At 50.9% G+C, this 16,145-nt stretch overlaps 1 protein-coding gene across 1 annotated transcript in view; it reads right to left on the bottom strand.

The window, feature by feature from the left end:
* UBXN6 (UBX domain protein 6) overlaps positions 1–16,145 on the bottom strand; it is an 82,163-nt gene that overhangs the window by 29,728 nt on the left and 36,290 nt on the right. Inside the window, exon 4 of the mRNA XM_075352601.1 lies at positions 7,095–7,208. Within this exon, the coding sequence (XP_075208716.1) occupies positions 7,095–7,208 (114 nt within the window). The remainder of the gene's footprint in view (positions 1–7,094; positions 7,209–16,145) is intronic.

Here is a 16,145-nt window from a genome sequence, read left to right as displayed (position 1 = left end):
CACCGGCTCCGTCACGATCCCAGCAGCGCCAGACATAACCTTGCGATGCTGAGATCTTCACGGAGCCCGTGAACGCTGTTAACCATTATACACATCGGGTAACTAAGGTCCCTTGGTTACCCGATGTGTATCATAGTTAACAGTGTACACCGGCTCACACTCACTCTCACACACACCTCACACATACATCACATCGCATCCACACACTCACAGCATCCGGCGATATCGCTTGCTTCTCGGCCTCGATACTGTGCTGTTGTGACCTTCCAGGACCTGTGGAGGATCACATGGCCAGAAGCATTTGGTATCTCCGGATGTTGTGAGTATGAGCGCGTATGTGCAATATCGTCAATGTGTGTGTGCGTGAGTGTATGCGATCGGGTGTGTGTGGGTGTGTGTGAGTGTATGCGATCGGGTGTTTGAGTGTCGGCAGAGGAGCATGGCGTGCTGGAGGAGGCAGGGAGGAGAGAGGCTGATCCTGGGGAAGGCTGGGATGGAGAGGCTGATGCTGGGGACAGAGAGGCTGATGCTGGGGACAGAGAGGCTGATGCTGGGGACAGAGAGGCTGATGCTGGGGACAGAGAGGCTGATGCTGGGGACAGAGAGGCTGATGCTGGGGACAGAGAGGCTGATGCTGGGGAGAGAGAGGCTGATGCTGGGATGAGAGAGGCTGATGCTGGGATGAGAGAGGCTGATGCTGGGGACAGAGAGGCTGATGCTGGGGACAGAGAGGCTGATGCTGGGGACAGAGAGGCTGATGCTGGGGACAGAGAGGCTGATGCTGGGGACAGAGAGGCTGATGCTGGGGACAGAGAGGCTGATGCTGGGGACAGAGAGGCTGATGCTGGGGACAGAGAGGCTGATGCTGGGGACAGAGAGGCTGATGCTGGGGACAGAGAGGCTGATGCTGGGGACAGAGAGGCTGATGCTGGGGACAGAGAGGCTGATGCTGGGGACAGAGAGGCTGATGCTGCGGGGAGAGAGGCTGATGCTGGGAGGAGAGAGGCTGATGCTGCGGGCAGAGAGGCTGATGCTGCGGGTAGAGAGGCTCATGCTGGCGCAGCATGGCAGATGGAGCACGTTTGGGAGTGCGCAGCATGGCGGATGGAGCACGTTTGGGAGTGCGCAGCATGGCGGATGGAGCACGTTTGGGAGTGCGCAGCATGGCGGATGGAGCACGTTTGGGAGTGCGCAGCATGGCGGATGGAGCACGATGGGGAGTGCGGAGTATGGCGGATGGAGCATGTTTGGCAGTGCGCAGCATGGCGGATGGACCACGTTTGGGAGTGAGCAGCATGGCGGATGGAGCACGTTTGGGAGTGCGCAGCATGGGAGATGGAGCACGATGGGGGGTGCGCAGCATAGGGGATGGAGCACGATGGGGAGTGCGCTGCATGGGGGATGGAGCACGATGGGGAGTGCGGAGTATGGCGGTATGGCGGATGGAGCACGTTTGGGAGTGCGCAGCATGGCGGATGGAGCACGTTTGGGAGTGCGCAGCATGGCGGATGGACCACGTTTGGGAGTGCGCAGCACACACAACAACATCTATATATATAGATATATATAACAAAAATCATACATGAACTACACAATACGTAAATTCTAGAATACCCGATGCGTAGAATCGGGCCACCTTCTAGTCTATATATATAATTGCCTTATTCTGTCTGTCTGTCTATCTGTCTGTCTATCTGTCTGTCTGTCTGTCTGTCATGCTCCGAAATTGTGTCCTTACGGTGACACAAAGCTGATTGGCCGCTGGGCTCGCCATGGCCCCGCCCCCCCACACGGATTGGCCTCTCGCCCCGGCTCTCTGCAGGCCCCGCCCCCCTCACGCAATGCACGCTCGCTGTGGCCCAACTGACACGGGGCTCCGATTCCCAGGTGAGTACACACACATCAGATCACACTCACTCTCACACTCACTCTCACACACACCTCACACATCACATCCACACATCACATCCACACATCACATCCACACATCACAACATGCTGGGATATCGCTTGCTTCTACACCGGCTCCGTCAGGATCCCGGCAGCGCCAGACATAACTTTGCGATGCTGGGATCTTAACGGAGGCCGTGAAAGCTGGTAACCATTATACACATCGGGTAACTAAGGTCCCTTAGTTACCCGATGTGTATCATAGTTACCAGTGTACACCGGCTCACACTCACTCTCATACACACCTCACACATACATCACATCGCATCCACACATCAAGGTCCTGCAGCTGCGGAAAATACATAACATAACAGCACAAACACACACACAAATCAGATCACACTCACACATACCTCACACATCACATCGCATCCAAATACTCACAACATCCTGGGATATCGCTTGCTTCTCGGCGGCGATATTGTGCTGTGAGCTTCCAGGACCTGACGGAGGATCACATGGCCAGAAGCATGTGATATCCCCGGATGTTGTGAGTATCAGCGCGTATGTGCAATATCGTCAGTGTCTGTGTGTGTGAGTGTATGCGATCGGGTGTGTGTGAGTGGATGCGATCGGGTGTGTGTGAGTGGATGCGATCGGGTGTGTGTGAGTGGATGCGATCGGTTGTGTGTGTGAGTGGATGCGATCGGGTGTGTGTGAGTGGATGCGATCGGGTGTGTGGGTGAGTGGATGCGATCGGTTGTGTGGGTGAGTGGATGCGATCGGTTGTGTGGGTGAGTGGATGCGATCGGGTGTGGGTGAGTGTCGGCAGAGGAGCACGGCGTGCTGGAGGAGGCTGGGAGCAGAGAGGCTGATCTTGGGGAAGGCTGGGAGGGGGAGGCTGATGCTGAGGGAGGCTGGAAGGAGAGAGGCTGAGCAAACGTGCTCCATCCGCCATACTGCGCACTCCCCATCGTGCTGCATCCCCCATGCTGCGCACTCCCAAACGTGGTCCATCCGCCATGCTGCGCACTCCCAAACGTGGTCCATCCGCCATGCTGCACACTCCCAAACGTGGTCCATCCGCCATGCTGCGCACTCCCAAACGTGCTCCATCCGCCATACTGCGCACTCCCAAACGTGCTCCATCCGCCATACTGCGCACTCCCCATCGTGCACCATCCGGCATGCTGCGCACTCCCAAGCGGATGGAGCATGATGGGGGGTGCGCAGCATGGCGGATGGAGCACGTTTGGGAGTGCGCAGCATGGCGGATGGAGCACGTTTGGGAGTGCGCAGCATGACGGATGGAGCACGTTTGGGAGTGCGCAGCATGACGGATGGAGCACGTTTGGGAGTGCGCAGTATGGCAGATGGAGCACGTTTGGGAGTGCGCAGTATGGCGGATGGAGCACGTTTCGGAGTGCGCAGCATGGCGGATGGAGCACGTTTGGGAGTGCGCAGCATGGCGGATGGACCACGTTTGGGAGCGCGCAGCATGGCGGATGGAGCACGTTTGGGAGTGCGCAGCATGGCGGATGGAGCACGTTTGGGAGTGCGCAGCATGGCGGATGGAGCACGTTTGGGAGTGCGCAGCATGGCGGATGGAGCACGTTTGGGAGTGCGCAGCATGCCGGATGGTGCACGATGGGGAGTGCGCAGTATGGCGGATGGAGCACGTTTGGGAGTGCGCAGCATGGCGGATGGAGCACGTTTGGGAGTGCGCAGCATGGCGGATGGACCACGTTTGGGAGTGCGCAGCATGGCGGATGGAGCACGTTTGGGAGTGCGCAGCATGGCGGATGGAGCACGTTTGGGAGTGCGCAGCATGGCGGGTGGAGCACGTTTGGGAGTGCGGAGCATGGCGGATGGAGCATGATAGGGGGTGCGCAGCATGGCGGATGGAGCACGTTTGGGAGTGCGCAGCATGGCGGATGGAGCACGTTTGGGAGTGTGCAGCATGGCGGATAGAGCACGATGGGGAGTGCGCAGCATGGCGGATGGAGCACGTTTGGGAGTGCGCAGCATGGGGGATGCAGCACGATGGGGAGTGCGCAGTATGGCGGATGGAGCACGTTTGGGAGTGCGCAGCATGGCGGATGGACCACGTTTGGGAGTGCGCAGCATGGCGGATGGAGCACGTTTGGGAGTGCGCAGCATGGGGGATGCAGCGCGATGGGGGGTGCGCAGCATGGGGGATGGAGCACGATGGGAGGTGCACACCTCCCCCCAACACACACACACACGCGCACTGCACAACACACACACACTAGGAATCACAAACAACGCCCTACACAGACACCCACACACACAGACAACGCTGCACACACAAATATACGCACATACTGCACAACACACACATTGCTCAAAACATACCTCCCCCCAAAACACACCACACACACACAAACCGCACAACACACACACACACACACAACGCTACAGACACACAGCGCTCCACAAACAACGCAACACACACAACACACATACAACACCGCTCTCACCCCCCGCGACACTCAGAACATGTACAGCGCCCTACACAAACACTTGGTAACTACACACAACAACATCTATATATATATATATATAACAAAAATCATACATGAACTACACAATACGTAAATTCTAGAATACCCGATGCGTAGAATCGGGCCACCTTCTAGTATATATATAATTGCCTTATTCTGTCTGTCTTGCTCCAAAATGACGTCATTACAGTGACAACCGTCGCATTGGCCGCTCGGCTCGGCCCAGCCCCCTGCACGCATTGGCCGCTCGGCCCGACCACACCCCTGCACGCATTGGCCACTCAGCCATGCCCCCGCACACTGTGCCCGCTCGTCCACGCTCCCCACACAGTGTGCCCACTTGGTCATGCCCCCCGCACACTGTGCCCGCTTGGCCACGCCCCCACACACTGTGCCCACTTGGCCACGCCCCCCCCCACACTGTGCCCGCTCGGCCACACATTGGGCACCTATACACCTCCCCCCAGGACTACTTTACCTATTATACTCTACTCCTCTCCCCCCAGGACTACGCCTCCTATTATACTCCTCTCTCCCCAGGACTACCCCCCCCTATTATACTTCTCTCTCCCCTGGACTACTCCTCCTATTATCCTCCTCTCCCCCCAGGACTACTACTATTATCCTCCTCTCCCCCCAGGACTACTCCTCCTATTATCCTCCTCACCCCCTAGGACTACTCCTCCTATTATACTTCTCTCTCCCCAGCACTACTCCTCCTATTATACTCCTCTCCCCCCAGGACTACTCGTATTATCCTCCTCTCTACCCAGGACTACTCCTCCTATTATACTCCTCTCTCCCCAGGTCTACTCCTCTCGCCCCTGGACTACTCCTCCTATTATACTCCTCCTTCCCCAGGACTACTCCTCCTATTATACTCCTCTCTCCCCAGGACGACTACTCCTATTATACTCCTCACCCCCCAAGACTACTCCTCCTATTATCCTCCACTCCCCCCAGGACTACTCCTCCTATTATCCTCCTCTCCTCCCAGGACTACTCCTCCTATTATACTCCTCACCCCCCAGGACTACTTCTCCTATTATACTCATCTCTCCCCAGGACTACTCCTCCTATTATACTCCTCTCTCCCCAGGACTACTCCTCCTATTATACTCCTCTCTCCCCAGGACTACTCCTCCTATTATACTCCTCTCTCCCCAGGACTACTCCTCCTATTATCCTCCTCTCTCTCCAGGACTACTCCTCCTATTATACTCCTCTCCCCCCAGGAATACTCCTCCTATTATACTCCTCTCCCCCCAGGAAGACTACTCCTATTATACTCCTCTTCCCCCAGGACTACTCCTCCTATTATACTCCTCTCTCCCCAGGACTACTCGTCCTATTATACTCCTCTCCCCCAGGACTACTCCTCCTATTATACTCCTCTCTCCCCAGGACTCCTCCTCCTATTATACTCCTGTCTCCCCAGGACTACTTCTCCTATTATCCTCCTCTCTCCCCAGGACTACTCCTCCTATTATACTCCTCTCCCCCCAGGACCACTCCTCCTATTATACTCCTCTATCTCCAGGACTACTCCTCCAACACACACACAGACACTGCACAAAACATACCTCCCCCCAAAACACACACATGCACCCCCCACACACACACACACAAACCGCGCAACACACACAGCACCACACACACACAACGCAACACACAAACAACACCGCTCTCACACACCCCCACACCAACACTTGGCAACTACACACAACATATATATTATATAATATATATATACACACATATATATATAACAAAAGTCATACATTAACTACACAAATTCTAGAATACCCGATGCGTTAGACTCAGGCCACCTTCTAGTATGTGTATATAATATATATATATATATATATATATATATATATATATATATATATATATACATATACAAATAAGAAAGCTGCGGAGACACCATCACGTGTTTCTCAACGCTGGCAGGAAACTAGCCAGGTCTTTCACCGGGAAGGAACAACCACGGGAAGGGCAGTCTCCAGTCAAGGAGACCACCTATACCAAACATGGTATCCATCCACAGACAGCCGTTTCGGGGTATTTGCCCCTCATCAGTGTGGAGTAGGAATCTGGCTAGTGGGGGCAATGTCTAGTAAAAGACTACTTCAGCAAGCATTGTTGACCTTAGGGAGATCAACATATCCACTGCAGAGACACCATCACGTGTTTCTCAATGCAGTGATTCTAGAGCATTGCCCCCTGGGAAGTATGCAAATAAGAAAGCTGCGGAGACACCATCACGTGTTTCTCAACGCTGGCAGGAAACTAGCCAGGTCTTTCACCGGGAAGGAACAACCACGGGAAGGGCAGTCTCCAGTCAAGGAGACCACCTATACCAAACATGGTATCCATCCACAGACAGCCGTTTCGGGGTATTTGCCCCTCATCAGTGTGGAGTAGGAATCTGGCTAGTGGGGGCAATGTCTAGTAAAAGACTACTTCAGCAAGCATTGTTGACCTTAGGGAGATCAACATATCCACTGCGGAGACACCATCACGTGTTTCTCAACGCAGTGATTCTAGAGCATTGCCACATACACACACACACACATACAAATATATACATATGTATATGTGTGTATCTTCTATCTGTAGACACACACGTTCTATAAACTGTATAGTACATAAAGGTACACATTTGCTGTAACTCACCATTTCAATACTTTTTTTTATGTGTGGTCCAATTTCCTCCCTTCGCAGTATTTCTCCAGTTAATGGGCAGCGAAACATGATATTGTAGATAGAACTTTTTCCGGCTGCAGATTTCTGTCAATAGATTTCATACAATAATTAAAATATATAAAAGAATATGCTTAGCATTTTATTTTTATTAATTTACAATTTTATGTTCGAGTAGGTGATCCACAATGAGATAAAACAATCATATAAAGCTGTACTTTTAGCTAAGGCAACAAGGGACAACGTTCATCCAGAAATATCCCTGATTGAGCATTGTGCTGCAGGTTACCCTTGCTAACACTATAATTAGTGCTACGTGCCCACGCTGCGATTTTTCATGCATTATTCCTTGCAGATTTTAATCAATACTGCAAGGAAAAGGGCATGCCAGCAAAGTCTATGAGAATTCTGACTTGCTGTGCACATGTTGCAGATTATATCCTTGCAGATTTTGGTGCAGAAAAAAGAAGCAGCACGTCAATTCTTCCTGCATTTTTTCCTCTGTCTGATCACTGATATAATCCACTGCAGCGCTTGCAGCACTGACGCTTTGTTTCAAACACCATGCATCCGGCATGGTCTCTGAGGCGATCTGTAGCTCAGGCGGCGATCGGGTCCCTGTGATTGCATTACAGAAGCCCAATCACCAGGGAGAGGTAAGCGATTCCTCTCCCTCCTGAATGCTGTGCATGTGCCAGCTGTCACCTCCGCCCGCTCTCACTAGCGTCATAGAGAGGGAGGGGAGCGGTGAGGAACTGCCTGCCGACACCACAGACGTCATAGTGAGGGAGGTCAGCAATGTGCGGACATCACATGACCTGAAGATGGCTGCTGATTGGCGCGCTGTGGTGCAGGGCACGTGCTGTGCGGGCCCGACGTGCATGATGCAGGGGTCTCACTTCTGCACTGGGGAGCACACTGCTGCTCTCTGTTATCTGCCAATGCACATATATTTATATACAATATATTCATAGTCATTAATTTCTTCACTATATTCACTATATAATGCTGAACGCATTCTTCTGTCCCAAGTCAGGATTGAACCGTTTGGCTGGGGAGTGCGTAGTGCTATGTTCATGTTGTAGTTGAATTCTTCAATAAAATGGCACCGCAGTCAGTGTGTGCGCATACCGCCAACTTCGGAACCATTTTATTGAAGACATTGTCTCTGTGTATATCATCAGTAGTGATGAGCAAACCTAACCTGTAAAGATTTCTCTGAAAAGTCCGTGTTACAGTTCGGGCTCAGCCACCAGGATAATAAAAAAACAAAACAAAACAAAAAGCAGTAATATACTTACCGAGCCTCCCTGTGGCAGTAACACTACTTCAGGGTCCGCTCATCAGTGCTCATACATATTTACTGCTTTCCGCGACAACTGATGGCTCTGATTGGCTGCCGGTAAATCACGCTCCCACCCTCTCTTAATAGCGCATGTGATTGACTGCAATCACAGGCTCCGTTTGTGGCCTTATACTGCAGTGTAAAATAACTAAATTTAAAAAAATGGCACAGGGTCCCCCCAATACACCGATATCAGCAGAGATAAAGCCACTGCTACAGGCTGCGACGCTCAGCCATGGGCTTGTTTTGGCAGTGTATCAAAATAAGAGGAACCACGTACGTTTTTTATTTATTTATTTAAATAAATCATTTTAAAAAACGAGATTTGGTCCCCCTCATTTAGATACCCAGCCAAGATAAAGCCAACAGTTTGGGGCTGGTATTCTCAGGCTGGGAGGCCCATGGTTACTGGGAAGCCCCCAGGATAAGAATAGCAGCCTGCAGCCACCTCGGAATTGTTGTATCCATTAGATGCGACAATCCCAGCGCTTTACCCGGCTCTTCCCAATTGCCCTGGTGCGGTGGCAAGGGGTTAATGACAGCCCACAGCTGCCCTTAAGCCCAGAATTAGTGATGGGTAGAGTTCTACAAGACCCCCCATCACTGATCCTATAAGTTGCAAGAAATAAACACAAACATCCAGAAAAATCCTTTATTTTAATTATTTTTTTTTTACTACAACATACTCAAGTACGGCGTAAATCCACAAACAAGACGTCCCATGACGATCCCAACACTGCTACATATTGGAGTGGCAGCAAGGCAGAACATGACAGCTCTGCTGCGACTCCAGGCAGAGACTGACTGAGCCACAGCTGAGAGCTGTTATGTCACTGAGTTTAGCGGAGTTCACAGGTATTGGACACCTGCAGGCTTTGAACTCTGGTATCACCTTCAGGTGTCCCCACAGCAGCAGCAGAGCTAAGTGTGTCACATGCAGCAGAGCTGAGAGTGGCAGATGATATTTGCAGACATAGTGTCCTCAATAAAATGCCATTGGAGTTGTTGGTATGCTCACGCACTGACTCCGGACCCATTTTAGTGATGAATTAAACTATAACATGAACACTGTGCACACGTCGGACATAGGGATGATAGTGGCAGCCGCGGAGCAAAATTGAAATAAAAAGGGAGGAAAACAGCCAGAGAAGGAATAGATAAAGACCCCACTCACAAAGTCCAACCCCGATGCCAAATTATTGACATTCGGGCATAGAACAGGTTCAATAGCTAGTTAAAGTATATTATACAGTCATATGAAAAAGTTTGGGCATCCCTTTTAATGTTAACCTTTTTTCTTTATAACAATTTGGGTTTTTGCAACAGCTATTTCAGTTTCATATATCTAATAACTGATGGACTCAGTAATATTTCTGGATTGAAATGAGGTTTATTGTACTAACAGAAAATGTGCAATCTGCATTTAAACTAAATTTAACAGGAGCATAAGTATGGGCACCTCAACATAAAAGTGACATTAATATTTAGTAGATCCTCCTTTTGCAAAAATAACAGCCTCTAGTCGCTTCTTGTAGCTTTTAATGAGTTCCTGGATCCTGGATGAAGGTATATTTGACCATTCCGGTTTACAAAACAATTCCAGTTCAGTTAAGTTTGATGGTCGCCCAGCATGGACAGCACGCTTCAAATCATCCCACAGATGTTCAATGATATTCAGGTCTGGGGACTGGGATGGCCATTCCAGAACATTGTAATTGTTCCTCTGCATGAATGCCTGAGTAGATTTGGACCGGTGCTTTGGATCATTGTCTTGCTAAAATATCCATCCCCTGCGTAACTTCAATTTCGTCACTGATTCTTGCACATTATTGTCAAGAATCTGCTGATACTGAGTTGAATCCATGCGACCGTCAACTTTAATAAGATTCCCGGTGCCGGCATTGGCCACACAGCCCCAAAGCATGATGGAACCTCCACCAAATTTTACTGTGGGTAGCAAGTGCTTTTCTTGGAATGCTGTGATTTTTTGCCTCCATGCATAACGCCTTTTTGTATGACCAAACAACTCAATCTTTGTTTCATCAGTCCACAGGACCTTCATCCAAAATGTAACTGGCTTGTCCAAATGTGCGTTTGCATACCTCAGGTGACTCTGTTTATGGCATGCTTGCAGAAACAGCTTCTTTCGCATCACTCTCCCATACAGCTTCTCCTTGTGGAACGTGCGCTGTATTGTTGACCGATGCACAGTGACACCATCTGCAGCAAGATGATGCTGCAGGTCTTTGGAGGTGGTCTGTGGATTGTCCTTGACTGTTCCCACCATTCGTCTTCTCTGCCTTTCTGATATTTTTCTTGGCCTGCCACTTCTGGGCTTAACAAGAACTGTACCTGTGTTCTTCCATTTCCTTACTATGTTCCTCGCAGTGGAAACTGACAGTTTAAATCTCTGAGACAACTTTTTGTATCCTTCCCCTGAACAACTATGTTGAATAATCTTTGTTTTCAGATCATTTGAGAGTTGTTTTGAGAAGCCCATGATGCCACTCTTCATAGGAGATTCAAATAGGAGAACAACTTGCAAGTGGCCACCTTAAATACCTTTTCTCATGATTGGATACACCTGCCTATGAAGTTCAAACCTCAATGAGGTTACAAAACTAATTTAGTGCTTCAGTAAGTCAGTAAAAAGTAGTTAGGAGTGTTCAAAACAAGAAATTGATAAGGGTGCCCATACTTATGCACCTGTCAAATTTAGTATAAATGCAGATTGCACATTTTCTGTTAGTACAATAAACCTCATTTCAATTCAGAAATATTACTGAGTCCATCAGTTATTAGATATATGAAACTGAAATAGCTGTTGCAAAAATCCAAATTGTTATAAAGAAAAAAGGTTAACATTAATAGGGGTGCCCAAACTTTTTCATATAACTGTATATGAAACACTAGTTTCAGAGAATAACATACATGACTGTAGTTACGTAGTCAGGCTCTGATTCATGCTGGCATTCTCTCTACAGGATTCAACAACTGCCTGCCAGTCAGACTTTATTCAATATTGCAAAAATGAAGGGAATTTTGTTACTTACCGTAAATTCCTTTTCTTCTAGCTCTTATTGGGAGACCCAGACGATTGGGGTATAGCTACTGCCCTCCGGAGGCCACACAAAGCACTACACTAAAAAGTGCAAGGCCCCTCCCCTTCTGGCTATACCCCCCCGTGGTATCACGGGTTCTCCAGTTTTAGTGCCAAAGCAAGAAGGAGGAAGCCAATAACTGGTTTAAACAAATTAACTCCGAATAACGTCGGAGAACTGAAAAACCGTTCAACATGAACAACATGTGTACCCGCAAACAACCAAGAAATCCCGAAGGACAACAGGGCGGGTGCTGGGTCTCCCAATAAGAGCTAGAAGAAAAGGAATTTACGGTAAGTAACAAAATTCCCTTCTTCTTCAGCGCTCTATTGGGAGACCCAGACGATTGGGACGTCCAAAAGCTGTCCCTGGGTGGGTAAAGAGATACCTCATGTTAGAGCTGCAAAACAGCCCTCCCCTACGGGGATGTCACTGCCGCCTGCATGACTCTTCTACCTAAGCTGGCATCCGCCGAAGCATAGGTATGCACCTGATAATGTTTGGTGAAAGTGTGCAGACTCGACCAGGTAGCTGCCTGGCACACCTGTTGAGCCGAAGCCTGGTGTCGTAGCGCCCAGGACGCACCCACGGCTCTGGTTGAATGGGCTTTCAGCCCTGAGAGAACCGGAAGCCCTGCAGAACGGTAGGCTTCCAGAATTGGTTCTTTGATCCATCGAGCCAGGGTGGCTTTAGAAGCCTGCAACCTCTTGCGCGTACCAGCGACAAGGGCATCGGAACGGCGTATGGGCGCCGTGCGTGAAATGTAGATTCTGAGTGCTCTCACCAGATCTAGCAAACGTAAACATTCTCATACCGGTGAACCGGATGAGTGCAAAAGGACGGTAAGGAGATATCCTGATTAAGATGAAACGAGGATACGACCTTAGGGAGAAACTCCGGAATGATGCGCAGCACTACCTTGTCCTGGTGAAAACACCAGGAAGGGAGCCTTGGATGACAGAGCTGCCAGCTCAGACACTCGCCGAAGCGATGTGATCGCAACGAGAAACGCCACCTTCTGTGACAGGCGAGAAAAGGAAACTTCCTTCAGAGGCTCGAAAGGCGGCTTCTGGAGAGCAACTAGAACCCTGTTCAGATCCCATGGATCTAACGGCCGCTTGTACGGGGGTACGATATGACAAACCCCCTGCGGGAACGTGCGCACCTTAGAAAGTCGTGCTAGACGCTTCTGAAAAAAACACGGATAGTGCTGAGACTTGCCCTTTGAGGGAGTCTAGCGACAAGCCCTTTTCTAACTCCTATTGTAGGAAGGAAAGAAAAGTAGGCAATGCAAATGGCCAGGGAGATACTCCCTGAGTAGAGCACCAGATTAAGAAAATCTTCCACGTTCTGTGGTAGATCTTAGCAGACGTGGGCTTCCTAGCCTGTCTCATGGTGGCAACGACCCCTTGGGATAATCCTGAAGACGCTAGGATCCAGGACACAAAGGCCACACAGTCAGGTTCAGGGCCGCAGAATTCCGATGGAGAAAACGGCCCTTGAGACAGTAAGTCTGGTCGGTCTGGTAGTGACCCCGGTCGGCCGACCGTGAGATGCCACAGATCCGGGTACCACGATCTCCTCGGCCAGTCTGGTGCGACGAGTATGACGCGGCTGCAATCGGATCTGATTTTTGCGCAGTACTCTGGGCAAGAGTGCCAGAGGTGGAAACACATATGTGAGCCGGAACTGCGACCAATCTTGCACTAAGGCGTCTGCCGCCAGAGCTCTGTGATCGCGCGATCGTGCCATAAATGCCGGGACCTTGTTGGTGTCCCGAGACGCCATTAGGTCGACGTCCGGCACCCCCCAGCGGCAACAGATTTCCTGAAACACGTCCGGGTGAAGGGACCATTCCCCCGCGTCCATGCCCTGGCGACTGAGGAAGTCTGCTTCCCAGTTTTCTACGCCCGGGATGTGAACTGCGGATATGGTGGATGCTGTGTCCTCCACCCACATGAGGATTCGCCTGACTTCCTGGAAGGCTGCTGACTGCGTGTCCCTCCTTGGTGGTTGATGTATGCCACCGCTGTGGAGATGTCCGACTGGATTCGGATCTGCTCTCTTTCTAGCCACTTCTGGAAAGCTAATAGGGTAAGATACCCTGCCCCGATTTCCAGAACATCGATCTGAAGGGTGGACTCCTGCTGAGTCCACGTCCCCTGAGCCATGTGGCGGAGACAAACTGCTCCCCACCCTGACAGACTCGTATCTGTCGTGACCACTGCCCAGGATGGGGGCTATGACAATGAGGTGGGAATAAGCCACTATTGCAGAGAGTCCTCGGCCGTCAGGGAAAGGGAGACTTCCCGTCCAGGGAGGTTGACTGCCCGTCCCATTGGCGGAGAATGTCCCATTGCCGTTGGCGCAGATGAAACTGCGCAAAGAGAACTGCCTCGATGGCTGCCACCATCTTCCTTAGGAAGTGCATGAGGCGCCTTAAGGGGTGCGACTGGCCTTGAAGGAGAGACTGCACCTCTGTCTGCAGTGAACGCTGCTGGTTCAGCGGAAGCTTCACTATGGCTGATAGAGTATGAAACTCCATGCCGAGATACGTTAGTGATTGAGTCGGAGACAGATTTGACCTTGCCCAATTGATGATCCACCCGAAAGTCTGGAGAGTCTCCAGCGTAACATTCAGGCTGCGTTGGCATGCCTCGAGGGAGGGTGCTTTGACGAGTAGATCGTCCAAGTACGGGATCACCGGGTGTCCCTGAGAGTGCAAGACTGCTACCACTGCTGCCATGACCTTGGTGAACACCCGTGGGGCTGTCGCCAGACTGAATGGCAGAGCTACGAACTGAAGATGTTCGTCTCCTATCACAAAACGTAGAAAACGTTGGTGCTCCGTAGCAATTGGCACGTGGAGATAGGCATCTTTGATGTCTGTTGAGGCAAGGAAGTCTCCTCGAGACATTGAGGCAATGACGGATCGGAGGGATCCCATCCGGAACCGCCTGGCGTTCGCATGCTCGTTGAGCAGTTTCAGGACCAGAACAGGACGGAAGGAACCGTCCATTTTTGGAGCCACAAAGAGATTGGAGTACAAACCCTCGCCCTCGTTCCTGAGGGGGGACAGGGATCACCACTCCTTCTGCTCTTAGCGCGTCCACCGCCTGCAGCAGGGCATCTGCTCGGTGGAGAGGTGGGGCCGTTCTGAAGAATGGAGTCGGAGGACGAGAACAGAACACTGTCCTGTGCACGTGAGCACAATGTCCGTCACCCACCGGTCTGTGACCTGTGGCAGCTAAATGTCGCCAAAGGCGGGGGAGTCTGCCATCAACCGCGGATGCGGAGAGAGAGAGAGAGAGAGAGCTGAGAGTCCTGAGGAGACCGCCTTGGTAGCGGTTCCTCCGACTGCCTTCCTTGGGCGAGATTGAGCCCGGCCGGAATCTGAGCCCGTCTGAGGTTTTGTAGCCCTTTTGCACGAGGACAATTGGGACCTGCCGGAGCTTGGGAAGGACCGAAACCTCGACTGTACTTTTAGGACAGTATTAACAGGGTAAGTCGCAGTGCAGACATTGCGGGGTTACGGACGCCTCTGCGGTACAGATGTCCCTGCTCAAGGTCAGCTGCGCAAGAACAGCTGAAAAGGTTAGGTTGCCAATACGGCTGTGGATGCCGGAGCAACCGACACGCCGATAGCCTCCTAGACAGATTTCAACCAGAGTCCATCTGTCTGTGAATGGCATCTTTAAGTGAAGCCCCATCTCCAGTGCAACTATGGCTCTATATGCAAGCCTGGAGATTGGAGAATCCACCTTTGGACCCTGGGTCCAGCGCTGACCACGTCAGGGGAAAAGGGATAACGTGTATCCTAAAAACGTTTGGAGAAGACGCTTATCTGGTAAGCGTGGTGTTCCTGGACTGCTTCTCTGAAGTCAGCGTGGCCAGAAAAAAACTCAATATCTGCGTGAGATACTGAAAAGGAACTTCTCCTGTTCGTCTCCTATCTCCACTGGGGGAGCTGAGGGAGAAAGATCCAACCTTCCATTGATGGACGGTATAGGATCATTCCGTATGGCGTTACCACCCGGTGTATCCGGATTGAGAGCGATGTCAGTATCAAAGCCCTGAAGAGCTGCCTTTTGGTCAAGTAGATTGCCCATGGGTGCAAGTCTCTATATTATGACTACTCCGTCCCTGTCCATGGACAGGGTTGACAGGAGGTTTCTTTGGCCACAACTAGTAGAGCCCCGGCAGACGAAGTGCTAGAGACCCCGGCAGACGACGTGCTACAGGGGAGCATGCACACAATGGGACGGTGTCATGAACAGCATCCCATGTAGTAAAAACAGCACTGAAATCTGTGTTGCTTTTTTGCCGCTGCCGACTAGCTATCTAGAAGTATATAGCCAATATTGGTGACCGTACATTGCAATGTATAGCATACAGGCATAAAGTACAAAAGACCACTGCAGCACAAGCAATACAAGCAGCATAGAAGCCTGTGCCCTGGCACCCCTGCTCTTCTGCTGCTGTATACTAGTCATCTAGGGGAATATAGCCCAGAAGAGTGACCGTACAGTGCAATGTATAGCATACAAGCACAAGTACAAATGAACACTGCAGCACATG

Source organism: Anomaloglossus baeobatrachus, chromosome 1 (assembly GCF_048569485.1).
Source record: "Anomaloglossus baeobatrachus isolate aAnoBae1 chromosome 1, aAnoBae1.hap1, whole genome shotgun sequence".
Lineage (NCBI taxonomy): Eukaryota > Metazoa > Chordata > Amphibia > Anura > Aromobatidae > Anomaloglossus > Anomaloglossus baeobatrachus.
This window is presented reverse-complemented; position numbering and strand designations above follow the sequence as displayed.